Here is a 24,536-nt window from a genome sequence, read left to right as displayed (position 1 = left end):
CCATGTCCTGTTAACATGAAAACCCATGTTACCATTAAGAAAATTAAGAATATGGTCAAACACACTAAATACATTTTCTCATCTGCTCCTATTCACCATTTGTTAATGTTTGTATATTTTTATACAGGGTTCATTACTGTTTATACAACAGAAGTGCTTTTTCTTTCTTTCCTATTACACTGAACATGTAAAAACTCATTGCGAATTAGAAAATCTTCATTTCTAGAAGTCTCTAGTATTTTACACAGAGACGGAATGAAAGCTGAAGCTGCTGAACTGTCCGTAAACTGTGTGTATTGGGAACAGAATGATACAAACTCCAACTTCTTAAAACAAGATTTATTGGCACAAACATACATGTTACAAATGTCTACGATACTCTTGGAAAATATGTTCACCACTTCAAAAAAATCACTGTTCACAGAAAAAGTACAGTAATATCAAACTTCGTAAGTCATCACAATTTCAGCATCAAAATACATGCATTTTATCATTTATAAATGAAAATCCACTGACCTCCAGGTAAAGCACTTTAAGAAATGTCCTGGTCTCCACCACGTTATTTTTTCCTCTCCAGATAGTTCCAATAAGGTGCAAATGGGTTGTTTTCTGTAGAGGCACGAATCACAGCTCCTTGCTCAGTACAGCTGAGTCTATGAGGTGAGAGATGCTGTTCTCAGCACAGACTTTCAGCTCCTTTCTGAGTGTCTTACTACAGAGCTGAACACCACTGTGTGGCCTTTAAAAGAATGCAACTAGAGATTTGGTCTGGAGTTTGGGCTTTTAAAAGGGCAACCGAAAACTTATTTCTGATTGTTCCCATTACAGGAAGTAAAGCTTGATGAATCACTAGGAAAGAGGTAGAAGAAAGGTTTTTATTTTGCAGTGCCATTCCATCAGCATTTGAAACAGGTGGCATATCCAAGGATACTTGAGAGGAGAAAGAGCAACCTCAATAAATCCTTTTCTTTCTTTGGTGCCAGTCTAGTAACTTAGCAGCCACTCAAGATTTTGTCCCTGACCTCAGACAGCACAGAACAAGACTTCAGCAGATGTTCTGACTCTGATTCTATGCCTATTCGGTGTCAGAGAAGCAGGCTTCACACACACACACACAGGGGAGAGAATGCACTGATGTCCTCAGCATGATCACGCCTGCCTTAGTCCAATGGCAACAAGAAAGAAAGAAAATTTCTTGATGTCAGTGGAAGTTCTTTGAAAAAAGGGGTGTGGCACTTAATTCCACTAGATCTGAATTTGATTCCAATCAGATCAGTGCACAACAAAACAAAAAGGCAAAACCATAAACCACATGCACTTATAAAGGTGTTTCCTGCACTTTTATCAGTCTCAGTAGAACATACCCAATGATGGAATTTGTTGTGGAGCCATGGGCCTTGGAGATTTTCAAATCTCACTGAGACAAAACCCATGCAACCTGCCCCAGCCTCAAAGGCAGCCTTGCCTCGAGCAGAACATCAGACCAGACAACCCCAGTGGTCCTTTTCTCCCTAATTTGTTATCATTCAAAGGAAAGGCTCTTCCTCTTCTGAACTAGAACATGGCACAGATGCCATGCCAGGCCTGGGTTTAGCAAGGACAAATGAGGGTTTTTGTTGTGTTAAACAGAAAATAGACATGGACTATATGCTTAGGCACGTGTTGAAGCTACTTCCAGTCCTGGGCACGCCTTGCTCCTCACTCCAGGCTGGTGAGTTTGAGACACTGCAGTGCTGAACTGATTACACAAACACCTCCAGAGGCTGCTCTTCTCTGCTAACACTCAAGTATAAGTCATTAAGGAAAATACTAATTAGCTGGCTATGAACTCATTTCCTGCAATGAGCATAATAAGCTTATAATGAGAGTTCATATATTGCCACTTAGAGGACTTTTTATGCTGCAAAGCAAACTAAGGTTGCTCACAGTAGACAGTGGCTGTTTCATCTCTTTCCTACTTGGAAGGAGAACATCTCACCCAAATGGCAAATGCCTGTCTACATATATAAGCATTTTCTTTGGAAAGGGGAAGGAAAAAAGAAGTCATCAAATAAAATTTTAACCTCTACACAGTTGGTGCATCCCCCTCAGAATGTATTTTTGCAACAGACAAAGCATGTTTTTAAGTCCTGCTCTTGAGTAGGAGGTGCTAATTTCTAATCTTTCAGTGATGCTGATAAACCTCATGTGAGTAATATTTTACCACGTTTGTGGTTGGGAGAGGGAGGATGTTTCATTTACAAAAATAATGATGTTTTTCATGACAAGTAGTGAGCTATGTGTAATATTTTATTGTGCAGACCTGTGAGTGTGTCATAGCAATATTAGCATTTTATTGTCTGGGGAAAAAAAGTAGATGGAACACAGACTGAAGTTAGCTTTTCTAATGAGAAAAAAAATATATTCTTTCATCTATAGTTAAGCTTTGGAAACTAATTATTTGACTATTTTTATAACTGCTAATTGCTTAAATAATACATAAATAAGTAATGGTTAAACTTTATACCGATAGCCTTTACCATACATTTCTACTTTTAATCAGAATTTTTTCCCCTTTGGGTTGCATGAAAGGCTGAACTTGCATTATTTAGTAGCTTGCTACTGGCATGTAGTCATTCCAATCACTGAATTTTCAGTTCCAGCTAAGGTTACTTTCATTAATAAAGAAATTTTAGCAAACTGTCAGATCAATTGTATAAATATTAATAGCCAAACTTCTGGAAAAAAAAATGCATTGTGCAGTTGTAGGTCCATTATATGCACTATCTCTAACCTCGATCTTACAAAGAAAGTAATTGCAGCTGCCATTATATTTTACTTTAAACAAACCTGCAATGTATCAGGGGTATAAACTGATTTAATTCTTTTAAACCTTTCCTCACAAAAAGCTCAGACCACCACTATGTATTCACATATACATGACAGTACAGTAATGGATTCAACAAAGGGTTTTTTATCCTCCCCTTAGACCATTTACAGGTGGACAGGCACAGGAACTGGAAAGGATCAAGAGTAACCAAAATAATCACACTGTGTCAAAAAGATTTCATTACTGAGCCCAAACTGCTCTAGGACAAAGTGGACATTCAGGCTGGATCTTTACTGCCCCAAACATTCTGAAATCCTAATTTGACTGAAGTCCTTGGCCACTGCTGCAGCTGCCAGCAGCCCCATATCTGGGGCTACAACACCCCAAAAGGTGCTCTCTGCAAAGAATGCTGCACCATCCTTCCTGCATCTGTCTCCTGCATCATCCAGGAAAAACACTACTAACTGTTATAGTTCATTGTAAGTATTTTAATTTGATAGAAAAGCACTGCTTAATTTTAATATAGGAAGGGTTGTCTTAGGTAGAGCCACTAAAAAAAAGGATTTTGCTGAATGTTAGCAATATTCCACTTGCACCATTTCCCAATTTACAATATTGTGACTACCACAATATCCTTATTTACTGTTTCCTCTATTTTCAACAAAATTAATGAAATTACTGTTATAAGAACTGTTAAATAAATTCCATTAAAATTCCAGTGTTACAATTTAAGGTAGTATAGCAAAAATACTGTTGTTTAGTCTTATTTTGTATCCCATAATTTTGAAGCAAATGGAGACCCAGGAGCCACATTCTGCTGAGCAGAGAGGGGAGGTTTGAGGAGAGCTGGGTGTTGTGGGAGGAGGTTCAGCTTCAGCTAAGCCCCACCTGAGCACGGGCTGAGAGCAGCAGTGACAGCGTGGCACAAGGTAGGGAGTCAGCCCAGAGGGCAGAACAGCCCCAAAATTCTGTGCTACAAATAACCTACACTCCAAAACCACAATGGCTTTCTAAGAGAACAGAAAGAGACTTGAAGAATAATGGATAAGCCAGACACTGTGAGAAGAGCTAAAGAATGGAGAAGGTTTTTTTCATAATTGTCTTTGATGTTCTCTATGAGATTTTCTCTTTGAGAACAAGTACTTTGCCCTTTTAAACTTATAGTACGTGGCTTCTTTGGTTGAATAGAGAGTTACGTGCAAACCACGAGGCTGTATTCATGTCTTGAAGAGGTGCAGGTTCTGGGTTTTGCTTTGGAGAGTTAGCAGATGTGATACACTCATGACAGAATGAGGTTACTGCAGGAGTGACTCATTGTTGAATAATCAAGTGTTTACTCCACCAAAACTGCATGTAACCAGACTGCCACAGTTTTTCTGCTTTATTCTAAGATGTAGCTTTTAAATGTCAGTGCACCAGGAAGAAAGGTAAACTCCTTGGGTGGCTCAGATCTCTTTATGCATGTGTTTAAAGGCAGAGAGCCTTAGGGTTCTCAATGGAGAAGAAAAACTACTGAGCACATCAATTGAGACACACATTAATCAACTGAGGAAGAGAAATTAACTGAAGAGGAAAACAAAATCCTTTCCTGAAGTATTTCTGAAGTAGACCAGATGGAGAAAGAACAACTGGTGTGAAGTTCTGGTTTGGTTGTTTCATATATCCCAATCTAGTATCTCTCCTGACAATAATGTTACCATTTGAGAAATCTTCAGCCAGTAATTTCTTTAGCTACAATTCATTTTTTTTCAAATTACTTCAGCCTTTTGAATTTGCTTTTAAAGAAGCTGATTTGAGGATGCTTGTGCTTTCTCTGGCTCAAATGTATTTTGTCCAGCAACAGGGTCCTAAATCAGGTGAGGAAGAACTGGCTGGAAGAGCATCTGAGTCTTCTGACGAGATACAGGGCCCAATGTTCATGATCTATTACAGTCTAAAGTTCAGGTCAGGATCCAAACCCAGATCAAAGGGACTTTGAGGCCTTTCTCTAATACTCACTGTGTACATTGGGAGGGAGCCCAGTGCCTTATAAGGCTGCTGGTTCAGCCTCTTCCCTGTTTAAAGGGCAGGAGAAGCAGGGCTGAGAGATAAATCCGGGATCATACCCAAGTGCTCCCTAGGTTATTTGTGAAGAGCTCCCACCAACATGTGATCAAGGTGCTCTCTTAAAAAAAAATAATAGATCATGCATATTCCCTCTGTGTGGATAATCTCCCACAGAATAGAGAAAATTCACTCTGTGAAAGCATGAAAGAGTTGAGATCCAGCTTCTAAAAGTTCCTCAACTTTGAGTCTCCCATGGTCAATGCCCTTTTAAACAGCAGACATCACCATTTTGCAGGTATGCTCTGATATTGATGTCAAGACAAGAACTTGGTCTTAAGAGCTAAAATCCATTGTATTCAGACAAGACGTACTGCAGCTGCTCATAAAATTAAAGTTAGGTGAAGCCTTGTCACAGGAGCAGTGACAGCAACTGTGGAATTTTAAAAGGTCTTGCTGCTCAGACAAAAGCATAACAGATGAGGCTGTTCTAATAAAGTCCTTGCACAGCCAATGATGTCCTGCACTTCTATCACTGAGTGTTTAAGTCACTTATTGCAGATGACTATATAAAAAGAAAAAAAGCCAAATATTTTACTTGCCTGAACTGCTCCTAGGACTAACATCACATGGGTTCCAACTGAATGAAAGTGCTCACAAGTCCAACTGGACTACATTTCTAAATCACCCCTTATCTTCCAGACCCGAGGTTACATTCAGAATCCTTATCACATTCTCCCATCCTCCTTCTGGATGGATTGATGGTACTGATTAGGTTCCACTCTGTTGAATTGACTGTGCTGCTATGCAATGCTGTCACGTGAAAATCAGGTCAAGTACCTCGTTAGGGCTTCCACACTAAGTTTTCCTGCCAAATTATGTGCAACACTGTTTCGGGGTTTAAAGCCACATGTGTGTTTTGGGTTAAAAACATCTGTGTTTTTGGGTTTAAAGCCACATCTGTGTCACTGCAACGTGAGCTAAATTGGAGAGAAAGTGTGCCTCAATAGCCTGTTGATAGTGGGTGCAAGCAACACTTGTTCAAGCTCAGAAGCTGATGTAGGATCATTGACAAACCACTGAGAAGCCAAGCAGCAGCCATGGTACAGGCACTGAGCAGCTGTTAACCCCTTCCTTTCAGCTGTGCTCTGTGTGAAGGGCATCTCCTGCTGCACAGCCTCAGGGATGTGCTGCAGAAAGCAGAGGAGGACTTCTGGTAAGGATGAATATGCAGGTCTCAAACAATAACTAGTTCTGGATAAAGCTATCAGAAGCATTACTTCCAGCCAGAAGAGGCCTCAGTTTGGTCCCCAAGGTGGCAGTGAGAAAGCAATGGCCCTGCAGTCCCCTGAGGGTTTGCCAGGGGGTCACTAAAAGGAAGCCCTTTTGTGACTTTTGACCAGCCCAGGCAGTATCACTGGCACAGCGTAGGAGCTGAAATTCTGGTTGGTGCTGACTGAACAAGAATGACTGAAGGATTTCATGGAAAATTCACAGGCAGGCAGTTGTAACTGCACGGACATTTCAAATGTAGAAGAGCAGTGGACAGCAATCAATCCTGGCTCCAATGCAAGTGAGATTTCCAGCTGTGTCTATATAGATTGTGCTCTGCACCAGCCTGCACGGATGTGAGAAATGCTGTTGCACAATCTGTGACCCTGAACAGCTCTCCATTACCATATTCTCCTTGCTGAAGGTTTAACCCTCTGCAAGAGCAGTTGAGCTCTGTGCATCAGGGCAAGATATATTTGTTCATGCTCCCTGGGCAGAATTAGAAAGATTACATGGCTTATCTTACCAACTACAACCAACCACCACAGCACAAGTAGTAGCAAACATTGAGCATTCAAGAGCACACTGTGGGCAAATAACTTTGAAAAGTTAAACACATTAATTCACCATACTTCACCACACAGGAGGAAACAGTCAGGAGGAAACATTCTACAACCCACCTAGAAGGCAGGTTTCTTAACTCTTCCTTGCAAATTCTCACATTTAGCAGTCATCCCCATTAGTTACAATTTTGAGAGAGAGTGAATCCACATTCCACAGAGAAGGTTTCTATTCTCCACTCTCACCTAAAGGTGAGATTTTATTTTGATTATTAACTTGCTTGAACTACATTAGCTGGGAGAATGTGAGCTTTGCATCCTTGTAGCACTTCCACTGCAGTTTCATTTGGGAGCTTTGTATGTTTGTAGCTAGAGGATTCAAACTCTTTAATGTGTATATGCACTCCTATCAGCTGAGTATCAGGTCAGCCTCCCAGAGGAGAAGGAACGTCTGTATTAAGGCTCAGTATCAGCATTTCACCTTCCTGATTGCACCACCTCCAGTAAAGCTATCTTCATCTCACAAGTCTCTTCAGCAGAGAAGCCCTGTGAGGACACCACGCTCTGCACGGCTGTAGGTGGCAGGGTCCCACTCTCAGCAGATAATTCCTTTATATCAGATCTCTAGTTACCGTAGCAGTTTAAAAAGGCTCCTGAGGTTGAATGGCTCATTCCTCTCCCAGTGAAAGCTCATTCATATGCAGCCCTCAGCTGTGTCCCCTCATGGAGTCAGGCCTTTCATCCCTGCTACGTTTTTGTCCAGCCCAGGAGGATTTCTGAATTGTTTGTGCTCTCACCCAGTGAAGGACTGAAGTGATCAGGGCATACTAGGGAGTCCACTACCACATTAGTAACTTTAAATATTCAGCTTCATTAAGGCTGGGCCACTTATGACTTAATGATATGAAGTAGTACACGTGATAATAAAGTGATAAATATGTGGGGAAAAATGTAACTGGAACCTTTCAATCGATCATTACTTATTCTCTCTGCAAAATTCTACTTTAGAACAACTTATATATAGGTTCACAGCATCAAACTGGTCAGGCTCTCAATTTTTTTTAACTAAAACCATATCAAGAGAGATAGTCCAGAGTGGGAATATTTACACTACTATTGTCACTATTTCTTTTCCCTAGATAAATTACAGACAAAAAACCCCAACCCAGCAAATTATTTTTTAATTCTATTGATTCTTTTTAGAAATTTTGAAGGAGTTATCCTAAAAAGACCCTTTTCTGAATTTCCTGGTTCAAAATTTGATTAATTCATTTTTAGTTTGGTTAAGGATGATTAAACTATTCACTGTTTTAAAAAGAAAAGCAAGAATTTCACAAGAGCATAAAGAACTTTCTCTCAAGCCACAATATATAATTTCTTATAATTACATTAAATGTTAGTTTAAATTAATTGAGTATAATAGGTATCTCAGCTGAGCACTTTACAAAGATGACAGTATGGTTTATGAACTACCCACATGCACAAATTAAAATATATCTTTTTAACGCCTATTAACACCACTACTTTGAACAGTGTTTCTGTTCCTTCCTCTTCTCCAGGAAAGCTTTGCTAGGCACCCTTCCCTTTCTCAGCCTCTCCCCACTGTTCCCCCCACCCTCTCCCTGATTTTTGAACCATCCTGGCAGTGGGGACCACTTCTGCAAACTGCAGAGGCAGCTTCCCCCGCCGAGCTGGGCAGCCCCAGGCATCGCCAACGCTGCTCATGGGCTGCAGCTCAGGGCCTGATTATTGGGGATTGGCATCCAAGAGATGGTCCATGAAACCTGACAAATGGTGCCTTGAGTTTTCAGCAACAGACTGTACCTGAGTCATTTGTGATGTTTGTATTGCCACTTCTGCATTTCACTTGGCTTTTTCAGGACTGTCCTAGCTAACACTTTTTGTCTGTCACACAGGTTTTTTTTTTTTCCTTTCTGACTTTCATATTGAGGCCATCTTGGTTGTTCAGAACACCATGAGGTGTTTTCCATAAGGAAAATAATTAAATCCATAAAAGATGACAAACCAGTCTTAATTTATTTCTGTGGACAGTGTTTTTAGACTTGGATTCTACATCTAATCTCAAAGAAATCTGTGTTTGATTGGCTAAATTGAAATATGATATCTTACATGAGTAATTACAGGTATCACTCTCTTCACTGGGAGTAACAGATACATCTGACAATGGATTTTGCCATCCAACTTTAGGAGCTTTAGGAGAATTTTGGTCCTAATGTTTGCTGCAATCTTAGATGTGGGTCCAATCCACCCAACAGTGTCCCTTTAAAGAGGAGCTTCCCCACAGCTGCATTCTCTGATTCTGAGATGTTTTAGGATGCTTTTAATATACTACAGTTTCTGAAGGTCAGTGCATACACATCTTAAGACACAGTGATTAGACAGTGTATGGAACTACTTGGCAGTATTTAGCTGGTACAGTTTCTTGTGGAAACAACAGAATTCCAAAATACACCACACTGAATGCTTATGGGTTATTACAAGCAAAAATCCCAAGACACCGGGAATTAAAAAGCGGAGTTCAACAAAGGAACACTGATATCGTCGGTTGATATGAACAAAGGTGTGCCAAGTCTTCCTTCTCTGCTTTTTCAAGTGGAGAAATAAACTGGGAAATGAAGCAGAAGGAAAGAAAGATTAAGAAAAGGACAAAACCCAGGAGTTATTACAGAGTTACTCTTGTGCTTTATCATACAGCAGTGAAGGAGGTTGCAGACAGGTGGGATCAGTCTCTTCCCCGGGCAGCACTGACTGAACAAGAGAACACAGCCTCAGCTATGTTAGGGAAAGTATAGGTTGGAAATTAGGAAAAAAATTTTCACTGAAAGAATAATAAAGTACTGGAACTGTCTTCCCAGGGAGGTGGTGGAATCACCTTCTCTGGATGTGTTTAAAAAAAGACTGGACATGGTGTTATTGTCTAGTTGAGGTGTTAGGGCATAGGTTGGACTTGATGATCTTAGAGGTCTCTTCCAACCTCATTATTCTGTGATTCTGTGTGGGGTCAGAGGATTGCAAACATCTTTAGTTAGCACCTCTTAGCTGAAGGAGCGTGACGTGTCTGGCATGCAGTATTCCTTCCACAGGGATGCTCCTCCTGTGTCCAAGGGAACTTGGAGGGGAAACTGGAGTAGAAAGCAGGGAAGACTGTGGCTCAAAAGGCAGAAAGGGCAAGGGCTGAAGTGATGCTAGCTGCTGTCCCCAGCCCCAGCAAAGCCATGTGCTGTTCTGCACCCTCCTGCAGGCAGCTTGGGCTGTTCAGCACCACGGCTGCTGTGAGGAACAGCTCAGTTGGTCTGCACCTACAGCCACCCCCATGGAGGGGACAGCCTTGTTCCCACTCAAACCACACTGGAAAAGCCATGCAGGCCTTGTCCAACAGCACGTGGATGCTTGATGTCTATACAATTTAAACATATACTTGAGAGCTACTGTAAATAAACACTGCATTGAGTTAAATACACAAGGTCCTTCCTGGACCTGCAACCTTTAGGCACTTATCACAGAGGAATCAATTTGAAAAATAATTTGAACAACAGGTACACTCAAATCTCACTGACCTGATCTCACTGTGCTGAGCCACGGCCTGGGTTGAACAATAGGACACTCAAGTCTATGATTAAATACCCTAAACTCAACCTAACCCACATCAAGCCTGCACTGTCTTTTTTTTTTGTTTTGTTTTTTTTGTTTTTTTTTTAAACTTAACAGGACAGGCATTCAACATTTTAAACCAGGAGTGAAGCAACAGTCTTACTTAGATATGTTTCAGTCTAAACTTCCATGGAGGAGATGTGACCACTTTTTACTTTCTTGTTAAGACTCAGATAATGCTCAATGAGGAATATATACCCAGCAATTAGTTCAATGGCTGCACATCTTTTGTCTGGTTGCTGCACAAGGGCTGGTCTTTCAATTGAGTACCCAGTTAATATAGTTAATTAATATCTAACAATTTCCCATTCTTGTTGTATCAGTGTTACGAAACCCTGGAATTATTCTGGGTCACTCTGGTGCCAGCACTCATAAGGCTAATAAACTGTCACATGTATCTCATTCCTTTTAGTCATGTTTACAGGTGATCCTGTAAGCTTTCTTTACAGGAGCAACAGAGGAAAACATGCTGAGTATCAGGCATGTAACTTGAGAGCTGGGAATTAACTCACATCCCCAATCTGGCCTTCTGGTGAATCTCTTCTGGGTTACTACCTGCATTGTGTATCTGAAGAAATCTCCCTTTTAGGAGTTAAGGCCATATTACAGTTATGTCACCTAACAGCTGTTGCTAACACAGGGTTACATAAATGAAATGCTCAGTTCCTGTCATTACAAGGCCCCTGAGTCCCACCCAGCATGACTGCTATTATTCATTCATAGCTAACGTCCCCACAACAACTGCGTGGAACAAGATGATCTTCTGAGAAAAGAAGTCAGTGAGACTTTGGGCCATCTTTAACATTTGGGCATTCGAGGTGCACAAGGAAACACTGACATCTCAAATTCTAGCTGATATGGCAGAAACCAGGCACCTACACGCTTCTAAAAAATTCACCAGATGCCTGTTTGCCTGTGTGCCTTCATCCTCTTTTTATAGGCATGAGGTATTTCAAGAATTACTGTTCTTAGTAGAAAACACCAGGACTGTGACAGTCATCATAATGAAAGGAAGATCTGAGACTGCATAAAAATTTATTTAAAACATAAAAAGGGAGAGCTTTTAATCCTAGGGAAAGTTATGTAACATGCTAATGTAAAAAACATTAAATGTCAACAAATTCTGCCAATATGTGTTCAGGGAGTTTGCAGTAATTCTCACTATGAAAGCATAACACTAGAAGGGAAATTTCACCAATTAATCAGTTTAAATATTTGATATCCATTTTTTCATTGTTTTGTTTTTAATGTATCAGCCATTCTTAAGTCACAAGCTATTGAGATCATAAATAAAAGAGAAAATTAATTACTCACTTATAATTATAATGAGAATGACTGCGCATACTACACCGAGGATGATCATCATCTATAAAAAGAAAGTTATAAGAAAGAAAAAGAGAAAGTCAGGTTTTCAGATGAAAGACATTAACCCCTCAATTTTTTTTACTTAGTGAGCCATTCCTCATACTTTTAACTCTTGTAAAGACTTACTGCAACAGACTTGCTAAGACCCCATACTTAGTGTTGGTTTTAAAATCAACAATAGACAGAGCCTCTTGTCAAAGCTGGCCAGTTTGTCAGGTAAAGATGTTGTGACCAACCTCAACCATTCCCAGTAGCAAAGAAAAACTCATTTTCCAAAGTAAAAGAACTCCCAGTGGCGGGTTCACACTTGACACCAAATCACCCCATCCCTTCTCACCAATCTCCTGAGTCAGTGAAGAGGCAGCTGGAGCTGCCCAAAGCTCTTTGTGCTGCTGCTGGTGAGACAGGAGCCCATGGTAGCCAGGACAGCTCCAGCAGGTTCTCCTGGAAACAGCTCGGTGCACAGCAGGAGCCTTCTCCCCCAGGAGCAGGAGAGATGCTGTGCAGCTGTGCACAGCCCCCAGCAGCAGGGAGCTGCCTCCGAGCCCCCCTGAGGCTCCCTGGAAGCTGATGAGCCCTCCAAGGACGCTGCAGTCCAGTTGCCATTATTGCCCCAGCGAGCAGAAAGAATGAAAAACAGCCAATGTGGGCATGTTGAATCAAGGCTTTCATTCCTCCTAACATGAGGACATTGGCTTGCAGCAGATTCTTTTTAAATTTCTTCCCTCTCTTTCCAGAGTCTGGGAGGCAGAAGGACGGGGGATTGTTTGCCAGGAGAAAGCAGGAAGGGACACTGAGGAAAGGAGAATGAGGGCAGGTTTGAAGGTCTAGTGTAGTGCAGGTCACTGTGGTGACTGCAGTCACATGAGTAAACCTAACTCAAAATCTGTGCCTGTAGCTCCCAAAAGCCCTGCTTCCTGCCCTTCTAGACATATCAGTTGGGCACCAGCTAAAAGAGGCCCAGAGGACCTGCTTTGTTGAATTTCTAACGTGCATCCTTTTATTTCTGGAGTGTTTTTACATGTAGTTTACCCAGAATATTTTGGCTTGCTTTACATTTCATAGCACTGTGGATTGAAGAGACAAAGCAGACAACAGGCTAGTGAGGAATGCATGTGGGATTCTCCCTTGGGAACAGCTGGTTTTATTTGGGTGGACATAAGTAGTCAGCAGGAACGTTGGTATTGAGAAATGGAAATGAAGCTGAACTTTTGGCACAGTGTTCACGGTGGTGGTGCATGAGTAGGAAGAAGCAAAGACAAGAGTCTTAGAAGAGTAAGAGGAGATGAAATTTCTGGGTCCAAAATCCACAAGTGCCAGAGAAGGTCTGAAAAGGCAAAGGACAGTGAGGCTCCCTCTGCTCTGGGGAAAGGATTAGACTTTGGAGACAGCAGAGAAGGCAGCTGGTTGATCAAAGCCCTGCTCTATCCTAACCAGCCCCTCCTCATAAGAGACTGCCATTTTCTCCCTTCTCACAGAAGTTTGTGGAACCCAGTTTTGGGCATTCTTTATGGTTTAACATCCTAAAAAAAAAGTCAAATCGATGATCCCCACAAGGAAAAAACTTCTTTTCTCCCACTGTTAGAATTCACTGCACCTGATCAGGTTTTGTGGTTCCCACAGAGAACTGACACAAATTGACAGGGAATGCTTTCCCATTCCTATTTGAAGGCACTGGGGAAGCATCAAAAATTGTATCTACATTTTATATACTGCAGAAATTATGGGTTCTGGTAAAGATCAAAGTTGCTTGACTTCTGGAGCCTCGAGGTCAAGGCACTTCTTTTCACCTTGACGAGAAGAGATGACTCAGAGGTGCCATCCTGCAGGCAAAGTCCCACTAAATGCAAGAGAAAGCAATTTCTGCCATAAAGTGCTTCTGAACAAGGATTTGTATTCCTTACCTTGCAATTTTTCCACCAGTATTTCCTCTTCAGTTTGGCTGCACTAGTCTCAAACTGTGAGGCACCTGCTTGCAATGCATCTGCCCGGTTGTCGAGCTCCGACAGCTTCTGGTCCCTTTCCAGCACCTTGTCCACGTTCATCCTCATGATGTCCACCACCTGTGAGGCACAGACACACCTGAGACTCCTCCCACAGGACAGCTGAGGGGCGCCCACCTGGTCACACCCTGGAATGTCACACCTCATCCTAAACCCAGCTGTGGGAAATGGAAAACCAGAAACTTCCACAGACACTGGAGGGTTTGCTTTGCAGCCCTGGGAGAAGCTTGGATTGATGTAAAAATAAAGTACACAGACATTAAGCAGAAAAAACATAAACTTAGGTTTCTATAGTGGTAAGTAAGAACATGCCTTTAGATAGTGAGAAACTGCATTGATAAGATGGTGAAGGGTTTATAGTGTAGGGGTGTGTTTGGATAGAGTAGCTGAGAGTTTAGATGTTATAATAGAAGCATTTGTGTGTATGTGAGATAGGAGCCCATCGGTAAAAGCACCCGCAGTGCAGCAAAATTAAGTAAAAGTGACAGGTTAGAAAAGCAAAATAAACCCAGTGGCAACTGTCCATTGGATCAGAAAGTTCTATATTGCCTTGTAATGAAGAACTTGTTACTACTTTGAGCTATGGCTGAATGCTTGCTCCCCTGAAATCTCACAGCCTCTGAGACTGACGTTTATCTTGGCAATAAATCATTCTTAGCCCCACAATAGTCTAAAAGCAGCAACAATGGTACCCAGCCTTTTGCCATATGGTGTGAGATGGCATCCCCTGGGCACTGCCTCAACACCCCAGCCTGTGAAACACCCTCAGTGAGCTACACTGTGCTGGATGCCCTGTGAGGTAGAAAACAGAGACATCATGAAACACCACAGTTACTTTCATTAAAGTTTTTGACTACTTTTATACAAAGATCTGATGAAGATCTCTACAGCACAATTTGACTGACATCACTAAGAACAAGACATTATTTTCCTTGCACATTTCATACCTTTCTCACCTGAAGTAGAGAAACCAGACAGATAAAGGCCACTCTAAAGGGAACTGTGTGCATTTCCTTACAAAACAATTTTCTTAGTCTGCACATTTTTTGGGCAAGACGACTTCTCAGCCATGATTTGAAGTCCTGCTTGGAAGTGGAGGAGGAGAATATTTTACCTGAGCAAATTCAGCCCAAAGAATAGCAGAGAGCTCAGGCTCATTGCACAGCCAGGATACAAGGCAAGGGCTGTTCATACATTTATTTTATACATTGAGTAAGGTGAAAATTCTCTTCTAGCAAGCCAATAACTAAATAGAAATCCTGTAGAAAGTCACCCCTAATGCAAATGTCAGTGTCACAATCTCAGTAAAGTTGTGTCAAATTTTTCTAGCAGTGAATGAGGCTGATGGTCTGTTAATTCTCATACTCTATAATAAGGAATTCCATGTTATACATATTTAATAAAATTTAACTATTACCTAAAAAAATCCAGAATTATTTAGAGGATACATTATTCAAATACAGTGAGAGGAAATAGGTAGTGAAAGAATCTTTAACAGGACTGGCAAAAGGTCTCAAAATATTTGTTTCACTTGTCTATCAAACCTAATCCAAACTTTCTTACTTGCTTTTCCAAACCAAAACCTTCAAAGCACTTAACTTCATATAAAACAATAATAATTTTCTTAAAGTATTGATTTCTCAGCTAGTATTCAGTTGAATTTTATCTTGGTACAATGATTTGTAGTGAAAATTATAAACCATTTGAAAATGCTGAAACAAAATACTCTACTATTTCCTACCCATTCTCTTAGTTTTTTGGGGGTTTGGTTGGGGGTTTTTCTTTGTTCATTTCTGGGGTTTTTTTGTTGGTTGTTTTGGTTTTTTTTTTGTTGTTGTTGTTGTTGTTGTTTTTTTTTCATTGGTTGGTTTTTTGTTGTTATGGGGTTTTTTTGGGATTTAGTTGGGTTGTTTTGTTTTGGATTTTTTTATGTTGTGTTGTTTTGGGGGTTTCGTTTTTTGTTTTGTTTGGTGGCTTTGCTTGTGGGTTTTTGATGGGTTTTGTTCGTTTGTTTTTGCGTTTGGTTTTGTTCGTTTGCTTGTTTCCCCAGAACTGCTTACTGACTGCAGCGAGATTTGCCCGGGTGAGATTTCATTTTTGTCAAATAAATAAAGAGAAGTTTGCCCGGGCCTTAGCGGACGAGCCGCGGGGTGCCCGGGGCAGCAGCGGGGCCCGGAGCGCGGAGCAGCGGGACACCGGGCGGGGATGCCGGGCGGGGACACCGGGCGGGGACACCGGGCGGGGATGCCGGGGGGATGCAGGGGGGATGCCGGGGGGATGCCGGGGGGATGCAGGGGGGATGCAGGGGGGATGCCGGGGGGATGCAGGGGGGATGCCGGGCGGGGATGCCGGGGGGATGCCGGGCGGGGATGCCGGGGGGATGCCGGGGGGATGCAGGGGGGATGCCGGGGGGATGCCGGGGGGATGCCGGGCGGGGATGCCGGGGGGATGCCGGGGGGATGCCGGGGGGATGCCGGGGGGATGCCGGGGGGATGCAGGGGGGATGCCGGGGGGATGCCGGGGGGATGCCGGGGGGATGCAGGGGGGATGCAGGGGGGATGCCGGGGGGATGCCGGGGGGATGCAGGGGGGATGCCGGGCGGGGATGCCGGGGGGATGCCGGGCGGGGATGCCGGGGGGATGCCGGGGGGATGCAGGGGGGATGCCGGGGGGATGCCGGGGGGATGCCGGGGGGATGCCGGGGGGATGCAGGGGGGATGCCGGGGGGATGCCGGGGGGATGCAGGGGGGATGCCGGGGGGATGCCGGGGGGATGCAGGGGGGATGCCGGGGGGATGCCGGGGGGATGCAGGGGGGATGCCGGGGGGATGCAGGGGGGATGCCGGGGGGATGCAGGGGTATGCAGGGGGGATGCCGGGGGGATGCCGGGGGGATGCAGGGGGGATGCCGGGGGGATGCCGGGGGGATGCAGGGCGGGATGCAGGGGGGATGCCGGGGGGATGCCGGGCGGCTCGGCAGCGGCGGGCGAGGCTCCGGCCGGGCTCTGCTGCCACCGCCCGGCACGGCGGGAGAGGGACGGGACAAAGCAGCTCACTTTGTGTTTAATAAGTGTCTTCATGGTACCGATGCCTTAGGATTTAGCTTTTCTATTTTTCAGCTCCCGCGCTGCATTAGTGCATGGCTCTCTGCTCCATCCTCTGCCAGCTGCTGCTCTCCCTCTTATTCACGAACAATTCCTCTCCAGGCATGAAACTCGAGGACACCCACCCTGCAGCCTCAGGCTCCAAAAAGTACAGATAAAAGTGAATTGGGGGAGAAAACTGGGGGTAAATGACTTCATTACCTGAAGCTGTAATTGGAGGATTAAGCCCTGATATGTAAATGGACCAAACTTTTAATTGTCTGAAAAACTGGTGCCCATTGTCCACCTTGGGTGCAGCCTCTGGGAGGCTTCTGATTGCCCAAGGTGTGGCTATTGAAGGCCTTCAATAAATACCCACTTTATTCTCTGAATCTCGTCCAGCCTGTGTTCTAGTAGCCACCCCAAGTAATCAGTACAACAATTCATCAAGGTGCAATATGCTAAATACGGTGTGTGCGTGCACACACAGTCGAATGTGTATATATATTTACAGACCTTTCATATTAGCATATCTAATAAAGATGCCTCAATGAGAGGTTTAATTGAATGGTGTGACATCTCCCTATTCTAAAATTTTCCCCCCTGAGATGAGCCCAATTTTGGTTTACAAGATATGTTTTAGAAGGGACCTTGGTATTTCGAGAGAGCATAATGCTTTCCAGTCCCCAGCTGGAAGGCTTTTAAGATGTTTGGCCTTCTGGCCTACCAAAATACCATCACTATGTTAAGATATTAAGTTTTAAAAATTACAAATATGCATGTTAAGGGCATTGAGAATACATAAAAAGTAAATAAAAAGAAAAAATAAAAAAAATCATCATGGCATCACACATGGGATCCCTTGGTGTTACAAACCAGTGTCACCCCAGCAACCTCACAGTGCTGGAAGTGCCAGTTTGCCTCCCTTGGCCATTCTTACCTTGTGATTGCCCTGCTAAAAAGGACCTGCTGACCATGTGCTATCAGCTCCAAACCTGTGAACAATTCTTCACTGGAAGAGTGACTGGGCACAAAGTGTCTGCCTGGGAGGGGATGGTGTCACCATCCCTGGAGGTGTTTAACAAAGCCTGGATGTGGCACTGGGTGCCAGGGTTTGGGCGACATGGAGGTGTTAGGGCATGGGTTAGATGATCTCAAAGCTCTTTTCCAACCTAGATAATTCTGTGATTCTGTATCAACTGCAGCCTCTCCCTCAAATGGAAGGCAAATCCCCCAGGAATCCTGGATTTCACCAACATAACCCTCAAATTCAAGAACTAGTCATTGTCCCCCCATACTGGGCAAGAGTAACCACCAAAATTATGTAATCATCTCCACAAAAAAATGTATTTTCATGGGTCTGAGTGAATAGAGCCAGAATACAACACAAAGCAGGAGTTCACTACCCTCACTGATGCCATCTCTACTGATCTACTTGAACAGCCCTATGTATCTGTCAGGCATCACTCATTTTAAGATAATAAAAAGCAATTTTTATCATCTTTTAGGGACGGTTGCTTTTGCTGTCATTCATATAAACAGTTACAGGACCTTCATGATGTAACATGTTCAGGACAAGAAATTTATTTCATTATTCTGAACAAAGATAGAAGTTAAAATGTAACATTCCTTTCCCCACTGGAAGAGGAAATAAAGAGATAAAGAGAGAACCTAGTCTAGACATTTCTGCAGGCATTTCTGCAGCCAGAGGATGTTGTAAACACATCTGAGCACCAACAGTGTGGAGACCAGAAAGCCACTGTTCCAGATGTTCAACAAAGAAAAGCTTCTAAAAAGACAAAGCCCATTTTGACAGGTGTATTTAACTCATCTTGAGAAATTCATTTGAGTTGGATATTTTGAGGTCTTCTCTGCTATCTTTAAAGCATGCCCGAAGCTTTTGAAAATAAAGGCCTTAGGGCATGTAAGTACATATTTTCTAATGTGTGTTTTATCAAATTGGCATTTAAGGATCACACAGGCTCTGTGCACTTCACCACAGACAGCAAGCAACAAGGTACTTAATCTTTGGAGGGGTTTAACAATATTCTTTCCTTAATACCCAGCACACTAATGCACACAGCAGGTGTGTAAGGATGCCACAGCTGCCACTGTGCTCCTGGCACAGCCAGGGACCACAGCAGCAGGGCTGTGCTCACTGCTCCCATTCCCAGAGAGCTGGAGGGACTCTGGCACTACAGCCAAGACAAGAGTTTAAGGATCCAAGCTGGAACAGGCACATGGTCCTCCAAGATCAACAAAAGGAGTGGGGATTTCTGAGAGATGCTGTTATGCCATCATGTGTGGCTGCCTTTCTCTGGGAATGAATTGTGATGATTAATCAGTTGAGCTCTTGCTAACGAACCCCGCCCTCAGTGACTCAGTTCTGGTGGTTTTGATCTGTCTGGGAGAAGCTGATGGTCTTCTGTCTCTGTGAAACAGCCTGAGAAATTAGCATCTCACCTTTAGGAATGCAGGAACACACTTACAAGAGCTGCTTCCACTATGACATTTCCTCCTAACCAGACTGACTGGGAGGAATTCCTGAACTGGCAGTAATGCCCACATTTAACCTGCAGAGCTGTTCCTGTGCAGGGATGTTTATATTCAGGATCTCTCTTTACTGTCTGCCTCCTCTGCTGGATCTCATTTCCTGGAGCCAGTGCCTCCAGATGAGCAGGAGCTGCACACGGGAGGCACCGAGCCCAGCAGCTCCTGTGCTGGAGCACTCACCTCGTCCACCTGGGCTTGTGTCTGCTGCAGCCTCTTGTTGCTGGACACGTTGGTGGCAGGAGGGGGCCCTGCAGCCCCTGCAGCCCCTGTGGGACCCTGGGCAGATGCTGGAACAGACCTAGGACAAAACCAGAGAACCAAAGTGACCCAAACCATCTTTATTTGTACACAACCTCTTTTCTGGAACTGGTAAAAAGTACCTATTTCTTCAAAGAACTTTTGAAATTTCAAAGTACTTTCTTCTTCTTCAAAGGACTTTTCAATTGTTTCAATACCTGTTTTCCATTCCTGGATCACAGCCCTACTGCTCCATTCTGTTGGACAATACTATTTTCTGACCCCGACATGGGGCAACTGAGAGGAATTTTAAACACTTTTATTCCATTTTCAGTCTCATGAGAAGGGTGAGACAATACAGATGTTATAATTCACACCATCACAATCAGAAGCCAACTATTTCCTAATTACAATACGTTTATAAACGTTTCTTGGCCTATCAGCTTTTGCCACACAATGCCATAAATGCCTTGAAGTTAATAATCTAAAAATATCCCTCGTGGGTCCTACTACAATGCGTCTTTCATAGTTCTATTTCTCTAAAGCCTAGTCTTTTTTGTAAGGCCATCCTTTGAAACTTGTTTCTAGATCCATTTCTCTCTCAGCAATGTCTGTCCTATTCCATGGCATTGCTAAGTCAGAATTTCTTATCTCAAGGTTTGTATACGGAGGCATACTATGTGAGCCTTCTGTCAAGTTTTGAAAATTTTCTACAAATCCATTTCCCACACCGTTCCTTCTCATACCATAATCAGTTTTTACACTATTCCTTGATGGGACTTTATCAAACCTCCCTTGCTGTTTTTTTTAAATGGCAAACAGCTCAAGTTATCTACTGTCAATTAGGCCAATGGCCAAACTGATCACTGGCCTGAGGAGCAGGGCAGAGCTTATGTCCCCCTAAGGAAAGCCAGGCTGCTCTGGTACTCTGTGAATGCAGCAGGAGATGGGCTGTGCTGAGTGAAGCACTGCCCTGCTCCTGCTTGCATTTCACCAAGCAAAGATAAACAGAAGGAAACAAACAGAAACAGGAGGAGATCACATCCATCACAAACAGAAGAGAGGAGAAGAAACAGAGGAGGAAGTGGGGGTGAGAATTGCACACAGCATGAAGTCAGTCATCTCTGGCACCAGCAGTGCTGACCCTCCCCAGTCCTGGTCCCAAAATGCTCACCAGAGCAGCTTCAGCATATCCACAGCCCTGGATGAGTGTGAGCACAGCCCTGACCCTCTGCACAGCAGCCCCTGACCTGCAGCACTGCCTTTCTCCAGTCTGCTGGATAACAAAGGACAAAACAAAGTGTCCCGAAAATCCAGCAACACATCTGGGCTGTGTCAGAGTGTGACTGTGCAGACAAATCACTCCACCAGCCTGAGCAGTGTCCCTGAGCCAGTCATCCTTCACACCCACACTCTACCCTGTGAAACCTCACCTCTTCTTCCAAGGGACCCCTTCACTGCTCCCCACAGGGAAATAAAACCTTTCCTGAAGCTGCAGAGGAAATCCCTGAGCATGTGAACTGAAAAATATCGCAAATCCCACTCATGCATTACCAATGCCTTCCCACAGTGACAGACTGAGAGAACACTGTGTTTCTCTGTGAATCATTCCCTTCTACATCCCGGGCTCTGATTAATGCTGCTGGAATTGCAGCCTCATTAATACACTGTCAAAACGCCTGGGGCACCGAAGTTAGCTCCCCAAATGTGCCTTCAGCTGCAAAATTCAGTTTGACAGTACTGCCTGGGGGCTGAGATCCCCGTGGACAGCCCCAGAAGCTGCAGAGATGGAGCAGCAGAGCTGCAGCACTGCTGGGGCTCACACTGCACTCTTTACCTGGGCTGGGAGTGGCATTAGCAAGCTTGAGCTGAAAGTGCAGAGACTGAACCATCCTCCTTGCTCATCCCCGAGGACCTCACGGCCACTACTGAAACCATGAGAAGCAGAGGCTGCTGCCACCTGCCAGGGAAGCACTCCATCCATGGCCTCAGGCCAGCATCTCAACTGGATTTATTCTGAGTTGCCACAAAGGAGCAAAATCCAACCATAATGTACATCACACACAACACAAAACAAGATCTCCCTGGAGCATCAACAGCCTCAAAGGGAGATCCTGGTACAACAACAGAGCTAAAATTAAAATTGTAAAACTTCTTTGCAGTTAAGGAAGTAAATAGGCATTTTCCCAATCAACACAAGCAGATTTTTGTCCGTGGGAACACTGTGTCACTACTACAAACATCAAGAGAGCTCCTCTTGTTGGAATCCCAGAGACTACAGAAGAGGAGTATGTGAGAAGAGCTTTTCCCTGCCACATGTTTTGCTCTAAGCAGAGCTTATAAATTCAGTGATGCTCTTGGTCAGAGCTACGAGATAACTCCAAATTTGGAGCTCTGCCATGTGCCTTTTCTGCCTAGTAATTCTCATCCCTTTTTTTGCAGCTCCCAAGCTGTCCTTCAGATGACTTGACATACAGTAGACACTTTCAAGGTTGTTCTCTTCCAGCATTCTTGTTGCCATCTAATTTGGTTCCGGCTGCATTTTCTGGGGCTTCTCTGCTCCCTGCACAAGGCAGGAGATGATGGGAAGGAGGGTGTTTTTCCAGGTGCCCTGACCATCCAGCAGGAGCTACTGCAACCTCCAAAGAGAGGTGACAATCTTCATGCTCAGACACAGCAAGCTTGTAATTAACATACCCGTCTTAATTAATTTCCTAAAATCTAATCCAAGCTTTCTGGTAAAAAAGAGAGCTGAAGGTCTGCATCACTTGAAAGCACATTCTCTGTGATATCATAGAGCAAAAATTCTGGAATTAAAGTCCAGCCTACATTTACATAATTCTTCTATTATTGCCTCTCTACCATGCTGTATCAGCTTATAATTTCTCAGAAGTGTTATTCAAAGAAATTTATGCAAAAATATTAGCACTATGTTGTAGAAGCTTCCTTTTGAAATAACATGAAGCATCACAACTTTAAAGTATATTTTCTCATGGTCTGACATGATTTTTGGCGAGCTACAAAGAATGCAAAATCCATATTAAAGCTCCATCACTAGGCCCCTAGCCATCAGACTTGTGTACGTGTTTTTAGGAAAAGGAAAAAAAAAATTACTATTGGTGCTGAGAACTGCCATTCCCAAGAATAAGTCAAATTAATTCTGAAAGAGGAATAAAATTCTGTTATTGTTGGTGAAAAATACTCTTAAATGGCAAGCACTCTGAGACATCAGAGCACCAGCAGATTTGGATGGGTCAGAGAAGCAGCCACCAGAGTGAAAGCACTGCAGGCTCTGTGCTTGCAGCCACCTTGGAAGAAATGTTCAGGATTTTCTGAGTGATTCAGCAAAATGGTCTCAGTTGACTCAGACATCCTCAGCTCTTCCAGTTGGGCCTGAAACTGGTAGGTCAAAGTCATGACTAAGAGATTTGTCATCTCGCTGAGATGTTTTGGAAGCAGCTTGCTGTTTAGATCTGACAGTTAAAGGCAGCTGCAGCTCTTAATTAAAAGAGAATTGGAGATATCCAGTGTTACTGTTTTGCATTTCTGCACTGGCTGAAAAAGCATTAAGGATGATTGTTCATCTAATATTTTGGGAAACCATCTGACACACACTTTCATTTTTGTTCATATCTGTGAGCTACACAGCAGAATTTTTTCACTTAGTCAGGCTAGAGAAGGGAGAGGCAAATACCAGGAGGATGCCAAGGCACCACTGTGCCTTGGTACAGTTCACATGAGGACCTCCAAGGCTGCTTTCAGCATCTTCTTTTATCCATCCAAAGTGATTTTAAAGCCTCCAACTACAGACCTAATCCCTGCAAAGTCCTTATCCTAACTGCACTGCACGGAGCTAAGGAAAAGCTGTTATTCCCACATCTGGCTGGAAACAGGTACAGGGGGATGAAGGGACTTCTCCATGCACAGAAAGGTGGAGCAGCCCAGCCCTCTTCACTGCCCTCCTCTCCAACTCTGACCCGAGTCAGAGCTCACAACCTATTTCTAGCAGCAGGAATTATTTTCTGTAGACAGTGAGAAAAGCTGAAGCTGACAGCACATGGGAAGTGAGAATCCCATCAGAGCTTTAGGGGGTGTCAGCTGGCAGAGCTCAGGGGAGGGGCAGTGAGGGTGCATCAGTGCAGCAGATCTGATTCATGATCCCTACCAAGAACAAAAAAAGCAGGCAATTTTTTAGAACCCCAGTCTGAGTCCTCTTCCCTCAAACCCTTTCTCTGTTGTTCAAATAAAACAAAATTGCACTGCCTTTTGTCCCCTTTTTTTTTTTTTTTTTTTACTGTTCAGGTATCATATATGTGTAGTACATATTTACTGTTGTAACTTACACAAATTTAAGACACTTTTTCCACATGAACCCTTTCACAAGGCACCCACTCCTTTGGGCTTCGCTGTGGAAGTAGAGTCTGACAGTCTGTGGTTTCAAAGGCATTTGAAAAATACACCACAAACACCTCTTTGTTTAACTATAAAATAAATCAGAACACTACCACAGCTTTGTACTCTTGAGATTTAACCCTAAAACAAGTATCAAAATTGGCTATAGATGCAAATTTATACACTATTTCAGTGCACGACAGTGAAAATTCTGTCCCAAGGAGCAGCTGCAGAAACAAACCCATCTCCCATTGTCCCTGGTGCAGGGAAGGTTCATCTGGGCACTGGGATGCACTGGGAAGCTCTGAGGCACGAGGGCCTCTGAGGAAATAAAGGAGCTTTGTAGCCCTGGGGGTTTGCTGTTAGTTTTGAACTTGCTTTTTCTTCCTATGCAGTAACAGCTAAACCAATTTTCCCACTGATAGTTTGCAGGATAGTTTGTACTGACTGTGCTTGGAGATTTCTGCATCCTGGAGGAATTTGCAGGTTTCCAGCTTTGTGTTAATCAGGTGCTACCCCATGGGGTTTTACTTCTGCACGAGGTCAGTTC

The 24,536-nt window shown here is 43.5% G+C and overlaps 1 protein-coding gene across 1 annotated transcript in view; it reads right to left on the bottom strand.

The window, feature by feature from the left end:
* Positions 1 to 324: 324 nt before the first annotated feature.
* VAMP2 (vesicle associated membrane protein 2) overlaps positions 325 to 24,536 on the bottom strand; it is a 54,243-nt gene continuing 30,031 nt past the window's right edge. The window contains exons 2-5 of the mRNA XM_021555754.3: positions 19,538 to 19,655; positions 13,626 to 13,784; positions 11,671 to 11,722; positions 325 to 9,310 (exon numbers count right to left, since the gene is read on the bottom strand). Coding sequence (XP_021411429.1) covers positions 9,294 to 9,310; positions 11,671 to 11,722; positions 13,626 to 13,784; positions 19,538 to 19,655 — 346 coding nt within the window. The 3' untranslated portion in view covers positions 325 to 9,293. The remainder of the gene's footprint in view (positions 9,311 to 11,670; positions 11,723 to 13,625; positions 13,785 to 19,537; positions 19,656 to 24,536) is intronic.

This window comes from Lonchura striata, chromosome 10, assembly GCF_046129695.1.
Source record: "Lonchura striata isolate bLonStr1 chromosome 10, bLonStr1.mat, whole genome shotgun sequence".
NCBI lineage: Eukaryota > Metazoa > Chordata > Aves > Passeriformes > Estrildidae > Lonchura > Lonchura striata.
This window is presented reverse-complemented; position numbering and strand designations above follow the sequence as displayed.